The 17,910-nt window shown below is 44.4% G+C and overlaps 1 protein-coding gene across 1 annotated transcript in view; it reads left to right on the top strand.

The window, feature by feature from the left end:
* The first annotated feature begins 6,935 nt into the window (after nt 1–6,935).
* The window catches only part of KCMF1 (potassium channel modulatory factor 1), a 75,496-nt gene continuing 64,521 nt past the window's right edge, over nt 6,936–17,910 (top strand). Inside the window, exons 1-3 of the mRNA XM_073791756.1 lie at nt 6,936–7,125; nt 7,224–8,658; nt 14,180–14,307. Coding sequence (XP_073647857.1) covers nt 6,936–7,125; nt 7,224–8,658; nt 14,180–14,307 — 1,753 coding nt within the window. The remainder of the gene's footprint in view (nt 7,126–7,223; nt 8,659–14,179; nt 14,308–17,910) is intronic.

Genomic DNA, 17,910 nt, shown 5'->3' with positions numbered 1-17,910 from the left:
ACTTTGAGAAAATGAAGGCCAAGAGACACAGCTCTGCCTAAAACAACTTTATTTCTTATCACTGTCAGCAGAGAATGAGTCCTATTGCCTGGTGAACGCTTACTTCACCTGGGCTCCTCTTGTCTCCTCCATCCTCCCTGCTGCCTTACTCAGGCACAGACACACACACACACACACACACACACGCCTTCCCCTAAGCCTCTAAACACACTGGAGTCTCCCCCATTCCTCAGATCATCAGAACCATCCCCTTTACTCTGGACCCCTCCACTTACCACCTTCTAGTTCCCATTTATTTCAATGAGAAGCTTCTTTAAACATAAAAGAAAGAAAAAAAAAGAAACAAAAGGGATATGAAACTAGTACTTGTTCATTAGAGAAAATTTCAAAACTAAGGGGGAAAAGGCCCTTCACATCCACATCATAGACTCTCAAGACACTCTTATCAGAATGGCAATTCAATTAATTCTGTCACCAGAATGTAAATGGCTTGAGGATGAGGACGTGATTTTCTTTTTCATCCTTGTAAGCTCGGTGGACACAGAAGGCTCCCAATAAACATGTATAAATTGAACAAATAACATAAATCCTTCATATTATCCATTCAGTCTTTATTTTATGTATTTGCTTTATTAGAAAACAAAAATGGCATCATGCTGTTTATACATCATTTACAAAAGGATCAGTGTATGATTAAAGTCTGATTTTCTTATGGAAAAGATACCACAAATATATTTCTAGCTGCTCTGGGTTTGGATAAATAATTTATTTAGGGGCTTCCCTGGTGGCGCAGTGGTTGAGAGTCCGCCTGCCGATGCAGGGGACACGGGTTCGTGCCCCGGTCCGGGAAGATCCCACATGCCGCGGAGCCGCTGGGCCCGTGAGCCATGGCCGCTGAGCCTGCGCGTCCGGAGCCTGTGCTCCGCAACGGGAGAGGCGACAACAGTGAGAGGCCCGCGTACCGCAAAAAAAAAAAAAAAAAAAAAAAAAAATCAGTGATGGGACCTTATATTAGATAAAGTAGTCAGGAAAGGCTTCTCTGAGGAGATCACTTTAGGTTAAGGCTGCTACGGGAAGAATCAGGTACGGACACTCCAGGGATAAGAAAGGAAACCACTCTGCAGCCAGAGCAACCCATCTAACACGGATTACATAGTGGGGGCAGAAGACAAGCTGAAGTAAGTAGAGGCAGACCCTACCAGGACTTTAGACCTTGGTAGGAATTTGAGTGATAGTCTGTAAGAGATGGGGAGCATTGAAGGTGAACCATCTGAAGGGCTCTAAGCAGTGGATATATGATCCATTTGTAACTCTGAACTGTAGCTCTAGGAAGGAAACACATCAAACTATAACAATGTTTACCTCTGGGTGGTAGGTTTATAAGTGATCTTTATTTTCTTTATGTTTTTCTGTATTTGCCAAAATTTCTCCAATGAGTATGTATTACTTTATAGTTTTAGAAATTTAGTCAAAAAACGGGAAAAATCTAACTAGAAGTGGTACAAAGGACAACAGAAGGGGTATGATTAGTGGCGAGGGGCCAAGATGTACTGAGGCTCGAGGAGGGAGGGTAGCAGCCTGGAGTGGTTTGGTTGCCATGGGAATGGAAAGGGATGAACCTGACCAATGTTTAATGGGTAAAATCCACTGGTGACTGATTGGCCATAGGAGGTAAATGGGAAGGAAGTCTAGATGACTACTGGGTTTCATCTTGGGTAACTGACTAGGTTGATGATGACTCTGCTCAACCCAGTAGAGGATACAGGAAGAGCACAGACATGGGAGGGAAGGTAAGAGTGGTATCACAGGAAATGAGAGTGGCCTACAGCATAAAAAGCCAAGCAATCAGATGAATCAGGTTATAAAGCTGAGGAAGAGGAGTGACATTTTATGAAGCTTGACTATGAAGAGAAACAATAAGGTGGTAAGCAGAGGGAATGGAGGGCTGAGGTGTTTCTTGGCCAAGGGAAACAAACCAGCAGAGGCTGCGTGGCTGGAAGTAGAGATGTTAAGGAGGTGACTGAAGGAGTATGATCCAAGATGGGGTGAAGTGGGATCATAAGCAGAGGTGGGATTGAACTGGAAAAAGGACATCTTGGCTCTTCTGGGATGGGAGTGAGGGCATGAAGTAGCAGGATACACATGTACAGATTCCTTTGGGGGTTAATAGTGGGAAGGGGAAGTTCTTACTTTGTGAACTATATTCCCTCTGTGAATTAGAAGGTGAGGTTATCTATTGGGGGGGTGGATAGGTAAGTAGTGGAAGCCAAGTGGTGAAGGTCTGTAACAATCTGAGAAAGGAAGAGGGTGCTGATTAGATAAGAACTGCTCAATGGTACTGAGGTCCAACTGAAGTTGGATCCACTGGATTTTGTAACAGTTCCCCCCCCCCGACGAATCCGTTTATTTGCATCATATTTTACATTGTGTTCTGCATGCCAAGAAAATATAGGTGGGGGGAAATCGTCATGCAGTTGATTCCGGATTGGGAGTTTGCAGGGGTGGTGCAGCTTGAGAATGAGGGGTCTAAAGAGTTGAAGGTCATGAATGAGAATAGTTTTAGTTGACCATAGGGAACCCACTGGGTCAGGAAGAGAATAGGGTTAAAAGAAAAAGAAAAGAAGTTAAGTGGAAAGATCAAAGGATTGAGGTCCTGAAGAAGTAAAAGAGTAGATTTAATGGCAGAGTAAGAAAACTGGAAAAGTAGGCAGTCACAATAAAACAGGAAGTCGTGTAGTAGAGCTCTGGGTGTGGTCAGTAGAGGGGAATGGGTGGCTGAAGTGCAGGTGCACATAGTTAGATTGTCAGAAACCAAGGCATTGCAACGCTGTGCTTGAAAATACTCAGAGTGGCAGAATTTGAAATGAAAACTGGAAAGTTGGAGGCCTCCATGACTCTTACCTAGTGACAGTGAGGTGGGTGGAGAGCACAGAGCGGTGAGGTACCAGATAGCATGAGCCTTTCTGACCCTTTCCAGGGCTCTAGGGAGGTGGCAGAAAAGGGTGGTTAGCAGCAGGGCCTCTGAAACACACGGGGGCTCAAATCCTGGCTCTACCAGCGACTAGGTATGCAGCCAAGTCAATTAACTTCTCTGTGCCTCTCTTGCCTTATGAGTAAAATGAAGCTATAATAGCACCCACAAGAAAAGTGCTTATCACAAGCTCTACCTGTAGCAGAGCACTACTTAAATGTCAACATCATTATGATTTATTTGTGCAATGAAGGGGTTGTAACAGTCTCTAAGGCAGAGATTCTCAAACTTTTTGGTCTCCGGATCCCTTTATGCTCTTAAAAATTACTGAAGACTCCAAAGAACTTTTTTTTAAATGTGTATTATACCTACTGATTTTTTAAAATAAATTTGTTTATTTTATTTATTTAATTTTTTGGCTGCATTGGGTCTTTGTTGCTGCGAGCGGGCTTTCTCTAGTTGTGGCGAGCGGGGGCTACTCTTCGTTGCAGTGCACGGGCTTCTCCTTGTGGTGGCTTCTCTTGTGGAGCACGGATTCTAGGCGTGCAGGCTTCAGTAGCTGTGGCACGTGGGCTCAGCAGTTGTGGCTTGCGGGCTCTAGAGCACAGGCTCAGTAGTTGTGGTGCACGGGCTTAGTTGCTCTGCAGCATGTGGGATCTTTCCAGACCAGGGATTGGACCGTGTCCCCTGCATTGGCAGGCGGATTCTTAACCACTGTGCTGCCAGGGAAGTCCCCTATTGATTTTTAATTAAAATTAAAATCTTAACATAACCCATTTCCTAGAAAATCTTTTAACATAACCCATTTCCTAGAAATACAAATATTTTTAAGAAAAGTAATTTTTCAAAATAAAAAATATTTGGAAGTGTGACATTGTTTTACATCCTTGCAAATAGTACCTCTAATGTTCGGCTTAACTGAAGACAGCTGGATTCTCTTAGCTGCTTCTGCCTTCTATCTACTGAGACGTGCTGTTTCAAGTATACAAGAAAACCCAAGCAACTCACCCTCTGAAAGGGTCTTGAGGACCCTGGACAACACTTTGAGAACAGTTACTTTAAGTTTTCTTCCAGCTTTATACCACACTACTGGATCCGAGACAGAAAGGAATCATGTGATTGTCTGTCTTGGAGGAGTTTAGCTAAGAAACAAGATGAAAACTAATTATAAATTATGCACAGCATAAGTGAGCACAGGGAACTTACTGGTGTGCCTGAGGGGCAAGGAAGGCTTAACAGAGTACAAGGAATTTTAATTTAGGCTTGAATTTCTTGTCCTCCCTTTAAGCAGAGGGAAGCACATGTGCAAAGGCCCAGAGGCAGGAATCAATATAGTATGAGATAGCACAGGGTACACTGGCAGAGGCAGGAAAAGTCCTTATGCTGGAAAAGAATGTTGGGCCTTATATGAGAAGTTAAACTTCACCCTCTAATCACAGGAGGCTGGGGTGACAAGAGTCTGCTTTTCTTTTTTAAAGTTAGGTTTAGTGAGGTACAATTTACACAGAAGTAAAATGTAATCTTTTAGGTTTACAGATCTATAAGTTGTGACAAAGGTATACAGTAAACACAACACAATCAAGACAGTATTCTCATCACCTCAGTAAGTTCTCTGTAGTCAATCCCCATCCCCCCACCCTCAGCTGCAGGTCACTATTAATCTGATTTCTGTTCCTACAGTTTAAGTTTTTACTTTTTCTTTTTCTTCTTTTGGCTGCGCGAGCAGCTTGCAGGCTCTCAGTTCCCCAACCAGGGATTGAACCTGGGTCACAGCAGTGAAAGCCTGGAATCCTAACCACTAGGCCACCAGGGAACTCCCTAAGTTTTTACTTTATAAAATTATACACTCACAAGAAGTTGCAGAGAGAGCCCACGTACACTCCCCCCTGGCCCCCATGGTAATATCTTACAAAACTATAGAAAAATATCAAACCAGGAAACTGACATTAGTGCAATTAACTAGACTACAGACCTTATCCTGATCTCACCAATGTTTATGAGCATTAGCTTGTGTTAAGGTACATAATTGGGCCATTGTATGGATTTGGGTTGGCAAGGCAAGGACACAGAAGAACTCAAGGAAGTGCAGGCAAAGGAAAGGACTGGAAGAAGCATTCCTGGAGAACAAGAATCATTTTTTTAAACATTTATTTATTTATTTGGCTGCACTGGGTCTTAGTTGCGGCACGCGGGATCTTTTGTTGCAGCATGGGCTCCAGGGCGCGCAGGCTCAGTAGCTGCGATGCGCGGGCTTAGTTGCCCGGCGGCACGTGGGATCTTAGTTCTCTGACGAGGGATCGAACCCGAGTCCTCTGCATTGGAAGGCGGATTCTTAACCACTGGTCCACCAGGGAAGTCCCAAGACCAAAAATCATTTGATGAACAATTTGGTATGAGCATTTTACATTAATCCTTTTTTGGGAAATGCAGTCTCCTATACGAAGGACAGCAAGCAGGTTGTTTTAATTGAAGGGCCTGATCTCTAGTTGAATTGAGGAAATGTTTCATCTAGTCATGAAAACCCTGAATAACCATAATATTCCTGCTTACTCTTATTCAAATAGGAAAAAATACATTTTTTTAGTGTCTTCATTTTCTTACTTTTGCCTGATTGAAAACAATGTTAACTGTCAAAGATCCGATATTCCCTTCAGGTTTAGACAGTCATCTGTATGCTCTCCTTAATAGGATTAGCTAACATTTCCCCAAACCAAAAGAAACTAACTCTTATTCCTTCCTGGAGTATTTGTCAGCTCTCCTACCTGCTCCAGCATTTTACCTGACTATATTACTGATAATGCCCTAACCTCTATAACTTATTATTTACAGACATCATTTACTCATCACAAGACTATGGGGTGTTGCTGTCTTCACTTTTACAGCCCAAGAAATTGAGGGTCCTAAGAGTTTGGTACCGGGGAATCACACACACAATACTGTACAATGCTTAGAAAGACACTGGCACAGGGCAAGCATTCAGTAGATATTAGCCTTGTTGGAAGTCCTATTTTCTCTATCCCACCAAGCCCCCTTACGGCCTAGATGAACCTCTTTCTTCAACAACTGTGCTGGCCTGAATTTAGGCAAAAGCTCCGTACATGCACTGGAAGTATTTCTGGTGACAGTCCTCATTTAAACCCGTTTGTTTAAACCTTAGTTTGACTGGGAACTAGTTCATCATTAGTTACTACCAAATAGTGACCTAATACTTAGTTCCCTGACTTTTAAGATGAGCTTTTAAAAATACCTTTCAAATCGAGAAGCGTCTTGAAATCAGATGTAATGAAATATGGTAACAAACTGTGTTTTTACTGTGTCCCGTGCTGGATATTTTATATACACTTTAGCTCTTAATCGTCCAAATACCTGTTGTTATTATTATTGTTATTATCATGTGTAATCGCGCTCATTTTAAAGATGGGACAGTCAAGGCACAAGGAGGCTAAGTCATTTGCTCCAGGTCACACAGATAGTAATGGTGGAAAGGAAAAAGAGTAATCCCAAAGCAAGCAGTACCTTAGAATCCAATTTCAGTAGACTCAGCCTAGGGACACACTTCTAGTTTATGGAGAAAAACAAAAATTCAAATATAAAAGGGTAAATGCCCAAGGTTACATAGAGGATATCAGAACCAGAATCCACGGCATTTGTCTTGACTGCAAAGTGCGATCTCTTTCCACTAAACCACGCTACCAATCGACACGTGGTAAGGGGCTGTATAAATATTTGATGAACTAATTAAGGCCTGAAAACAAAGTTGACAAGAAAGAGGGTAAAAATGTAAAAGATAGATTAAAAACAGAAAAGTAGTTCACGGACAGGAAGAAAAGGAAACACACACACATACAAACACACCCCAACAGTTTTCAGAGAAGAATATTCAGGGTGAGCCAAGGTGCTGGAACAAACTTTGCGCGGGTGCTGCCGGACACCCGGGCTGGAGGGAGCGGAGTCTTCGAAGTAGATGGTTCCCGAGGAGCCGGCCCTGGGGCACAGCAGCCAAGACCGGCCGCCTCCCGGCTGGCCTCTCGCGTCCACGCCCTGCCGACCGCGAGTCACCCCGCCGGGCAACACCGGACGACTCCCGGAGGCCAGCCGCCTTCCCCTTCGGGGCCGCTGGCTTAAAAAGAAATACAAACACATGTCCCCAGCCGGTGCGCAGCCTCCCGTCTGGATCGGAGGCCGCAGGGCGCTGCCCGCTGTCGGCCCGGCAGCCATGCGCCCGAAAGGGGGGAGCCTTCCGGGGTCGCAGCTCGCTGCCGGGAAGCACCCGCCGTCGCGGTTGGCCCGGCCCACCGGCGGGGCGCCTACGGCCCGGGCTCGGATAGGCCCCAGGCGGGGCTGGGGGCGGCCGAGGGCCCCTCGAGCCGCGCGGGCCGGTCATACTGGCGAGCGGCTGGCGCCGGCGGCCGAGCATTTCCTCTTCCTGCCTACGCGCTGCGCGGCGGCGGCGGCGGCCAGGCCGAGGCCGGGCTCGGGCGCCCGACCGCGGCCTGCCGACGAGCGCGGGCAGCCGCCGCCGCGCTGCCCCGCCGCCCCCGCCGCGCCCTCCAGCCGTGGGGCTCCGGGCTGCTAGGCCCGGCGCGGGCTGCGAGAGGCGGGGCCGACGTGCGGGCGGCGGAAGGAGGCGGAGGAGGAGGAAGAGGAGGAGGAGGAGGCGGCGGCCGGGAGCCGGGGAAGAGGGGCGGGGGGTGGGCCGGGGGAGGGGAGGAGCGGGATTTGCGGAGCGCGGCGCCGCCGCCCGGAGCCGGCGGGCCCGAGAGTGACCGAGTCACGGCGGGCGCCGGCGGAGCCGCGGCGTCGGACCCGCCTCCTGGAGGAGCTCAGCCTCGGCCAGGCCCGTCCCCATTCCCGCCCCGTGTCGCCTCCCCGCCGCAGCCGCCGCCGCCGCCGCGGGAGCGCTCCGCTGCCCACCCCGCCCCCGCGGCCGAGCCCGGGAGTCGAGTGGGAGTCGGCCGGCCGGCGCGGGCAGCGCCGGGACCCCGCGGGGGACACTGCAGCCGGAGCCCGGGAGGGGCCGCGCCGCCACCGTCTGAACTAGGATGTCCCGACATGAAGGTGAGAGGAGCCCCCACCCCCACCGCCAGGGCCTCGGCCTACCCCGCCCGGGCCGGGCGCCGCGGAGGGCGGCCGGGAATCGGCGGAGACTTGGGCCGAACCCGAGCCGGGCCCGAGGCGCCGGGCCCGAGAGCGAGCGAGGGCGGAGAGCCGCGGCGCAGCCGCCGCCGCTGCCGCCGACACCGCCGCGGCCCTGAACTGGGCCTGGTGCCGGAGGCGGGGCGACCGGGCAGGCCGGAGGGTTTGCACTGTCATGGGGCGGGGGAGGGGGAGGGGAGGCGGCGGGGCCCGTTACCGGCGGGAGCCGGGCCCTCGGGACTGATACCGGACGCCGCGGCCCGCCCGCCCGGCCCCGGAGTCGCTGGGCCCCGGCGCGGCCTAGCGCTCCCGCCGTCCCGGAAGGGCCCGGCGCGGCCGCCGAGCGGGGCCGCAGACGGCGGCAGGAGACCGAGGAGCCGGCCCGGGACCCGGCGGGCGCGTCCGGTCGCCGGGAGACGACGGCGAGCGCCCCTGCCTGCGGGCGACTGCGGGGCGGGCGGGAAGGCTCTGCGGCCGGGGAACGGGAAGCCCCCGCCGCCTGGAGCCCGCCCCGGCCTCGCGGCTAGGCCTCGGCGCGGCCCTGAGCTCGGGTAACCAAGTTCCCGGGGCGGATCCGTCCCGGCCGGGCGAGCAAACTCCCTGCTCGGTCACCCGGTAGGAGGGGGACTGGCTCCCGGCCGGCCGTGGGCCCCTCTCCCGGCGTGCACGTCTCCCTAAACCAGGTTTTGGTAAATGACCGTGGTGAGGTCTGTTAGTGGTCAGGGAGCGTTTTGGACTTTGTTTTGCGATTTAAAAACATGATGGGGGTACAGTTGCAAATCAGCAGACAGCTCTAGCCCGGCCCCAGGGCACAAAGAGAAAAATGTTTAGAGCCGAGGTATAGGCGTTGATCTGGTAAAAAATAAGTTAACTTCAGTTTGCTGCCATATGGTTTAGAAAAGGGGGAGGGGGGTTGTGTTTTCTTTGTTTCACTACCACAGGTATTTAAATAAAAAGTATTACGAGACTTGGCGAAAAGTTTATCCTAGTAAGGTTAATGCAACATTGTAGAAGTGGCTTGAAGATACTGTGTACTCTGGATGTTAAAATACTGTATAGGTGATGTAGGAGTGGAGAAAGTTTAGTGAGTCACATTTGTGTGTGCATCACACTGTTAGAAGGGTATTCTTAGGGAAATACAGGCCTTAGACTTTAAAGATTGAAAAACTCAGATTGTTCAAAATTATATTCAGAGCATTACTAATTATAATGTAATTTGAGATGGACTCCAAGAAAATATTGTGTCCAAGGGTTCTGTATTTTAAAGTCAGAAAACTAATAGGAAATAGGTTATATTTTCTTCACTTACTGTGTACAAGTGTTGGACAGTTTGAAATAATAAGGTACATAGGCTCATACAAATATTTAGAAGCTATGCCTATTTTCCCATTTTCTTCTACTTAATGGCAATACATTTTCTATCTTGTAATTTAAAAGAAGTTGTAATTAAAGTTATAATAAAATTTTAATTGGGGATATTAAAGTTTATTTTAGGCTGAAGTCGTGTGTACATTGACCACCTTCAAGACAAAACGAAAGTGAGTAATGGCTGCAGGCTCTCTTACTCATAAGAACTAGGAGAGTTAAAGTTACAGAACCATAGTAATGGAAGAAGGGTGTTTGAGACCCATTCTCCTTGCTTTAAGAAAATATCCAGGTAGTTCCAGATGGAATATTCAGATTGAATGGTGTCCTGGGAAGATTCCTTTACCCTCAGTAATCTTTTAGAGTAATTAAAATCCCACAGCGTGAACATTCTTGAATGTAACACAAATTCTGTAATTTAAGCCCAGTTTTCCCTGTTTGGTCCTGTGGAAAGGCATGTGGTCATGAAACTTACATTTACCGTTTAGTTACTTGAATATTACTGAACTCCTCAGCACATGAATAGCACACCTTTTCTGGTAACTTACATAATGCCAGAGGTTTCTGAAGAAGGAGCATTCCTATAATGTATCAGTTTAAGACTTATAGTACAATATTTGACAAGTGATTACTTTTTAAGGGTCTGGTTTATGGCCTAAGGCAGGAATGGCAATCTCATTAAGAATCACATTTAATTCATTAGATATATGTTTTGTGGAATTTTAGTTTAGGCTGCCAGTTATTTTCATCAGTAGAAATTTAGCCTATCAACAAATGTAGAGTTTGACACCCTCGATATTATAGTTTGTTTCTTACCCTTTCTTCTTTGGGCCAAGTAATCCCATTTCTTTAGTGGTATGATTTTTGAGCCCTTTCAATCATCTGTCCACCTCCAAATTCTCTGTAGTTGTTGTTTTCCTTTCAGTAGTATGAGCCAGGACTGGGTGTAGTAGTCTGCGAAAAGATCTGAACTGAGCTGCCTGTACTGTTGTGCTTGCATTGTGCTTCCTTTTCAGTGCCTTCTGTAGGCATGTAATTTGTTAGTTTGTCTTTGGGCCCATCCTAATGAGTTGCGCTATTTTATATGTAACATGTAACTTTGGACAACACAGCCCCAGGATGGACATCTGTCAAGCTTAGAGTCTGTACTTGGTGAAGCAGTGGACTACCTCTGAGAAATGAGATGCAACTAGAAGCATAGAAAAATGTCCTAGCCCAGGGGTCAGCATGCTTTTTTCTGTAAAGGACCAGGTAGTAAGTATCATAGTCTTGGCAAGCTATAAGGTCTCTGTCCACTCTGCCGTTGTAGTATAAAAGCAGACAGCATGTAATTAATGAGCACAACCATGTTCCAGTGAAAACTTTCTTTATGGAACTGCTGTTGAATTTCATTTTAATTTTCATGTGTCATGACATATGATTCTTTGTTTTACCATTTAAAACTGTAAAAACTGTTCTTAGCGTGCAGGCTGTTCAAACACAGGAGGTGGCCGAATTTGGCCCATTTTGGCCTGCAGGCTATAATTTGCCTACTTTTACTCTAGAGTAGAGCTTTAGAGAGCTGATAGAACTGGAATTGTTGGGAGTCCAGAAAGGGCCCGCTCTGCTTGGTGTTCCCTTTGGGAATGGGGAGCAAGTCCATGGACTGAGCCAGTTCTGTACCTGTTTCCAGCAGTACCATGTCAATTGGGATAGAAGTCATTGTTCCTGAGGCATGGGAAGCAGACTCCCCAACCACCTTCCCAGACACTGTCTGAGTGGAGATGATGGTACTCTACATTGTCTCCCGCTTGCCCAACGTGACTTTTCCAACCAGAATTCCAGGGCCTTTTAATTCACTTTGTAACGTTCTTGTCACGTTAACAAACATTTTACAACATCAGTTCCTAGTCACTTTATGTTCAACATACCAACACCATCTAGTTCCATGTTATACACAGTGAAACCAATCATTTTCTATTTCATTTGTAAGAGTATTTTTTTTAATGTTTCACTACATACTTTCCTTTTAAATACATTTAAAGTATAACTGTGTTATGCAGAGCTTAAAAACTATATAATAGCTTTGCACATGTTTTTAAAAACATCAAATTACTCAGTGCTTATTAGCTAAAATGAAATTATGAGTGTTCTTGCATGAGTTGGAGCCTAGTTGATTACCTGGGGTTATTACCTTAAATCATTCAACCTTTTTTTATTCGCTACTATGTATAAGGCCCTGGGTTAGTTACGGAGAATGTGGGGATGAATGAACAAGACACAGCTTCTCACCTTAAGTTTGGTGGGGAAGGTGCATGTGTGCACAGCTTCTACCGCCCAGTAGACATACCATAAGGAAGGGATAAACAAATTGATGACAAAATAATTACCAACTTTTTTCTTGCTAATTTTGCCCAATTTCAGAGAGGGAATCTACTGTGATTCCTAACTCCTTTTTCTTGAGTGCCGCCTCAGCTTTTTTGTGGGCTACTCTCGATTTTGGATAAAATTGTTCGAGATTTCAAATAGAGTTCCTATCTCTACCTGATTTATATTTCCCCTAGTTTTTTGAAGATTTTCATATGTAAAAATGATAGTGAATAAATGGACAAGTGATGATACTGTGTTATTCTCAGAAGCATCTGATACTGTTTATTTTCAGAATGTAATGTACAAGAGTAAGTAGGCCATTACTCTAGTTTTTGAAAGTTGTACCATTTTTTTGAAATTGTAGAACTCTTCTGTTAGTAGATTTCTCTTCTCTGAAAGTGCTGTCTGATGCTAAAAATGCACATGCAGACAATCCCGTAGTGAATTGCAATAATTTTGTTTTCAGGATTTGGGGACTGGAAAGCCAGGATTGGCAATTAGCATGTGATTTTAATGTGGTGACTTTTGCCTTCCTGTGGCAAAGTAGATTCACTCCCACTGAAAAGAGCTTTGCCATCATGTCAGACAACTTATTTTACTTAAATGATCTGTTGAAAGATTATGACATTCTTACTTGACTTTAAATTTCAATAAATCATGAATTACATTTACCTTGACTTTCAATAAAGGATAGAACATAAATATTTTAATTTTTGGGGTCTTTGATTTCATGATTTTGTATAAAGTTGATTTTGAAGCCCATTTTCCCCATATATTGACATTTGTGTTAAAGTTAAAATGTGACGAAATATAACTTCCCTCTCTTATTTTAAATTAGAAATTTAATTTGGAAGAAATTCCTTTTAGTCTTAGAATTTTAAGAATTTATTAGCAGCAATCTTGCTTAAAGATTGAAAACTTTTTCACAGTGGAAAATTAGGAAGCTTCTGATGTGAAACTACCAAATTCCTTAATATTAACGCTTGCGACATTTCAGAAAAGAAATCCATGCCCTTATGAGTCATTACTTAATTTTCAAAAATCAGCTTTATAACATCTACCATATATATTTGCTGAGGTTTGGGTGTTTTTTTTAGACTGGGGCTTCCAAAAGTTGTTCTTAATGAAGATTAAGGTATCGTTGTGTTATCCTAAAAATAGTGTGTTTTTAATTTCATTATAAATATTGCTGTGTGGCTACATTCATGAATACGGAAACGTTTCCTACCCATCATACTCATAAAATTTAAAAGGAGTGCTATTCATAATTAAAATCTTTGTTGATAAAAGTTTCATTTCATGTTAATTTTAGTGTTGTGCTAGGAGCCATGATGTTGTTCATTTCCTTAAAATGATATGGTATGCTTTTTTAGTCACTTAAGCTATTCATTATAATTGAAGAAAGAGTCTGTAAGAGGTATACAGATCAGAGCATTTTTTAAATGTGCTAATTTTTATATATTATCTATGTCCTGATTCATGTTGGAGATATTGGATAAGGCAGACAGTTTCCTGAGGGAGCAAATTACCTATGTTCCATGGGAAGGAAGTGAGTGTTTTGGGTGAAAAGAGAGGACGTTTTGGGGATGGTAAGGACAAGAGGCCAGGAGGGTGATGGCAGAGGAAAGTTAGGGTGGGCCTGAAGCTTGGAAATTATCTGTAGTCACAGGGAGTCAGAAACACAAAACTAACTCTTATGCCGATGAAATGTCTTAAGAGCTGCATGCCAGGAGGTAAAAACTCACTGTCCTGTGAAACTAGCAAGAGATGAATTGCCTGATAGGCACCTTCCAGGGTGCCATCCCTGCTACCTTTCTCACTGCCTTCCCACATGTTTGTTAATCCGTGTTTTTAGCTGTGTCTTTCTGAATAGTGACAAGCAGAGTGTGGGTCTATCCAGTTCATGTACATGGTCTGTGTATCTTTTCAGGGCCACAGTACCAGCCATCAGTCCAGCAGACTTTGCCAGTAGCCACAAGGGGTATCAGGGAGAAAGTATGGATGGATCCTTGCAAATCCATCACTGCTGTGAGAAAAAACCAGCTGAAATCACAGGAGTGGGTCGGTCAGTCAAGTCACCTTCAGCTTGGAGGGACAGACAATAAGTGGGTGAAGCCTCTTGACATCATGACTAATTAGGTTTGCACATTATGTGCTGCTGAAGTGTGTGTCTGTGTGTTCCTTCTCTTGGTAGTATTCATTGCCACTGTCATGAACTTCAAATTTTTCTACAGTCAGAGGATCTTCATTCAGAGCGCCACTTTAGAGGGCTAACTTGATGAGTTGACCATTCGAACAGTCACAGGTATACTCAACTATAATGTTTGGTTTTGACTTTTGTTTCTTTTGTTCCTTAAGACTCTGTCACCCTCCCCATCCACCCAGCAAAGTTAAGTTCCTCCGGTGGCACTCCTGCCTCATTCTCCAGGCGTTTTTTTATGCTGCAATTGTTTACTTGTCTGCCTGCCCCACAAACTACCTGAGGGGTAGGTATAGTGTTACACTTACCTTTGTACCCTACCACCTAGCATAGTGTCTGGCCTTTGGAGGCCCAGTGAACATTTGCCGGTGATTGTTAGAGATGTTAATACTTGTCTAAAAAATGGTGAGACTGGACAATGCATTCCTGTTTTTATCTGGAGGAACTGGTTAAGAGGGAGAGAGATTGTAGGAAAGAGAACTTGGAACTTCCATAAAAGTCAGAGGGGATGAATAAACTATGTACATAGAATGAAAATAACTTAGGGTAGCTGACTCCTGTGGGGATGGCCTGGGACTGGACTCCGAGGTACTGTTTTGTTCTCCTTCTGGCTCTGGTTTCAGATTAGCTGGCTGTGGGTTCTGCATATTAATTGTACTGTGTATGAGTTTTTTGGTTCATTCAGTCATTCATTCAGCAAATATTTATGGACTACCTACTCAAGTACCACTCAGTCATCTCCAGAGCTTGCCGCAAGTTGTTGACCCTTGCTGCAGGATGATGATATTCAGCGGGTTAGAAACACATGTTTGGGAATTAAATGCTGTTGCATAGGTTGTGGCTCTTTTCCAGTGTGCTCGAGTTAGTCCTTGAAGTTTATATTTTATGACAGGATAGTTAAGTCATGTAAGTGTTTTAATGTTTTGGCAATATTTGCTCCCCCTCCTTTTTTTTTTTTTTTTTTTTAGCTTATTTTCATTCAAGCTTCACAATCACTTCTAATGCTGTCCAGCAGTACATTTCTTTCTTTAACAATATTATTCTTAGACTGTAAGACTCAACACACATCTGCATATATAAGTATCTTTTTGATATTGAATACTTAGAAAAGAGCTCAAGGGATTAAGCTTTTTGTATTCAGTATAGTTTTTTTGCGAAGTCCTTATGGTTATATAGCAACTGTTGGGGTGAGTAACTAGACCCTACTTCCTTCTGTTATTCTTCCTCAGCCAGCATTCTCCTTTGGTGTCCTCTGTGATTGTAGAGGTTTGGCAGTGCAAGCAACTGAGAAACTTTCTAAGTCAGGAGTTAAAAACATTGAAATAAAATGGGCAGGGATTATATAAAGGAGTTGTTACAGATGTGTCCCTTCTCTGCAAGAATGAAATACATGCTGGGAGCTGGGGGTTGGTTTGGTGTTGGGAACCAGGTAGTTTTCATAATCAGAGATCTTATGTTCATCCTTATTGACACTACTAGGGATTCTGACACAGTTAATTGCAATTTGAATTGAATGTCACCTGTTCACGTGTTTGTATAGCTATAGATATGGATATACATAGTAGTCACAGAGGTAGAACCAGTCTTCCTATCCTTGGGAAAAATGGTGATTAGAACCTCAAGTTACAGTGGATGAGCATCTGGCCCGTGGTGATCCTGTATTAGGCCAGGATCAGGGAGCTTCACTCCATGTCAGACATACTGCATATCTTCATGCTCATTCATTGTTCCATATCACTTTCTGCAAGCTTCTTAGAAATCACCCAAATGGTAGAGGAGATAGCAAATCTACTTGCAGAATTGGGGTGCATGATCACACTGTCCAACAGAAATCTAATTGCAAGTCACATGTAATTTAAAATTCTCTGATAGCTACAGTAACAAAACTAAGGAAGTGAAATTAATTTTAATAATTTAATGCTTTTAACCCGATATATACAAAACAGCATTTCAACATGCAATCAGTATACAAATTGTTTATGAGATATTTTTACATTCTTTATTCTTTACAATGCTATAAAAATCTAGGGTATAGTTCACACTTAATACTTTTCAATTCAGATGCTAGATTTTCATAAAGAATACTTGGTCTTGGGCTTCCCTGGTGGCGCAGTGGTTGAGAGTCCGCCTGCCAATGCAGGGGACACGGGTTCCTGCCCCGGTCCAGGAAGATCCCACATGCCGCAGAGCGGCTGGACCCATGAGCCATGGCCGCTGAGCCTGCGCGTCCGGAGCGTGTGCTCCGCAGCGGGAGAGGCCACAACAGTGAGAGGCCCGCATACTGCAAAAAAAAAAAAAAAAAAATGAATACTTGGTCTTAGTTGAGACATACTTTAGACTCATATATCGGGGGTCTGCTGATTCATCTTTTGATCATGTACTGTCTCTTTTTGTAAGTACATGTTGATGCAGTATTGCCATCTACTTAATGGTCTGTTCATTAGCATTCTAGATTTCTGTTCCTAGAATTTCTCTCCTATGAAGCTAGGTTTTACCTTACTTTTTCACCTTAAAATTATTTTTAACTTACTTTAACTGCATATAACCATCACAATAGAAACCTACTTTATAAACAGCTACAAATGTATATAAATTCTAATCCCTTTGTGAGCTGTTCAGATTGATGAGGTATAAAGTAATGGCTTCAGGGTGATTTTAATGTGAGTTTGGGGGTTATTTTAAAGTCCCCTGCGTTGACAAATGTAGAATTTGGGAAAATTGTTACTAGTCCATTTCAAGTTCTATTACGGTGAATTCATCATTTGAAAACAGTGACCCCCTAGGCTTGGTAATTTATTGTCGATATATTTCATTGTATAGATTAGATCTCTAGTATCCATCTCCAAAAGTCTCTTGGCATCTAGCAATAGAAAGACAGGTGGTTATGATTGTTCTTTAAAGTAATTTTAAGGAAACTGACTATGGAGTTAATACTTAGCCCACTATCAAGGTTAGCCACCCACTGGTGACTTCTCTCTTTTACCTATTTGGCTTATTGTTTTCCAGTTACAGCTAGATTTGCAAGTGAAAATAGAGTGTTTGGAAGACAGTCTGTTAAAAATTAAAGACCTAGTGTTTTTCTGTCTTCATTTTATTGGAGCAACATTTCCACTGAGCAGTCAGTTTTACGGTTCTTTTTTTTTTTTCCCTGCAGTCCCCCTCCAGCCAGATCACTGGAACATAAGGAATCTGTGGCTCGCTCTCTCTCTTTTTTTTTTTTTAATAGTATAAAAATGCTAGTACTGTCATTTTTGGGTACTCTCATTCAGTAGTTCTCAAAGTGTGGTTCAGGACCAGCAGTATCAGCATCACCTGGGAATTTGCTAGAAATGCAGATTCTTGGACTCTACCCTAGACCTACCAAATCAGAATTTCTGGGGGTGGGGCCCAGCAGTCTGTGTTTTAACAGGCTCCTACCTGGACCCAGTTACAACCAAAGGCATTCTTTGCCTGAGGTTGTTATTGCTGGTGACAGGCACACAATGGTTGTGGGACCACTTTTCATGGTGTGATACTAACCAAATGGAAATGGAGCTCATGACCTTGGCATCATTCTTCTTGAACGTCATGCTGTTGTCACGTGAGGAGGTGCAAGAGGAGCATAGCTCTCTGCTCCAGACTAGTTCTATTTGTTTGTTTACTCAACATATATTTATTGAATGTGTACTTGGGGCTAGGCACTATTCTGGCCACAAGGAAACCATAGTGAACAAAACAGAGAAGCTTCCTGTCCCTCTGACACTCACACTCTATTAGAAGGAGTATACTGGGGGTGTATGGCCTACAAGCCAAACTTGGCCACTGCCTGTTTTGGTCAATAAAGTTATATTGGAGCACAGCCACATCTCCTCTTTCCCATATTGTCTAAGCTGCTTTGTGCTACAGTGGC

Source organism: Tursiops truncatus, chromosome 14 (assembly GCF_011762595.2).
Source record: "Tursiops truncatus isolate mTurTru1 chromosome 14, mTurTru1.mat.Y, whole genome shotgun sequence".
Lineage (NCBI taxonomy): Eukaryota > Metazoa > Chordata > Mammalia > Artiodactyla > Delphinidae > Tursiops > Tursiops truncatus.
Note: the sequence above shows the minus strand (reverse complement) of the source record. Positions and strands in the feature narration are given on the sequence as shown.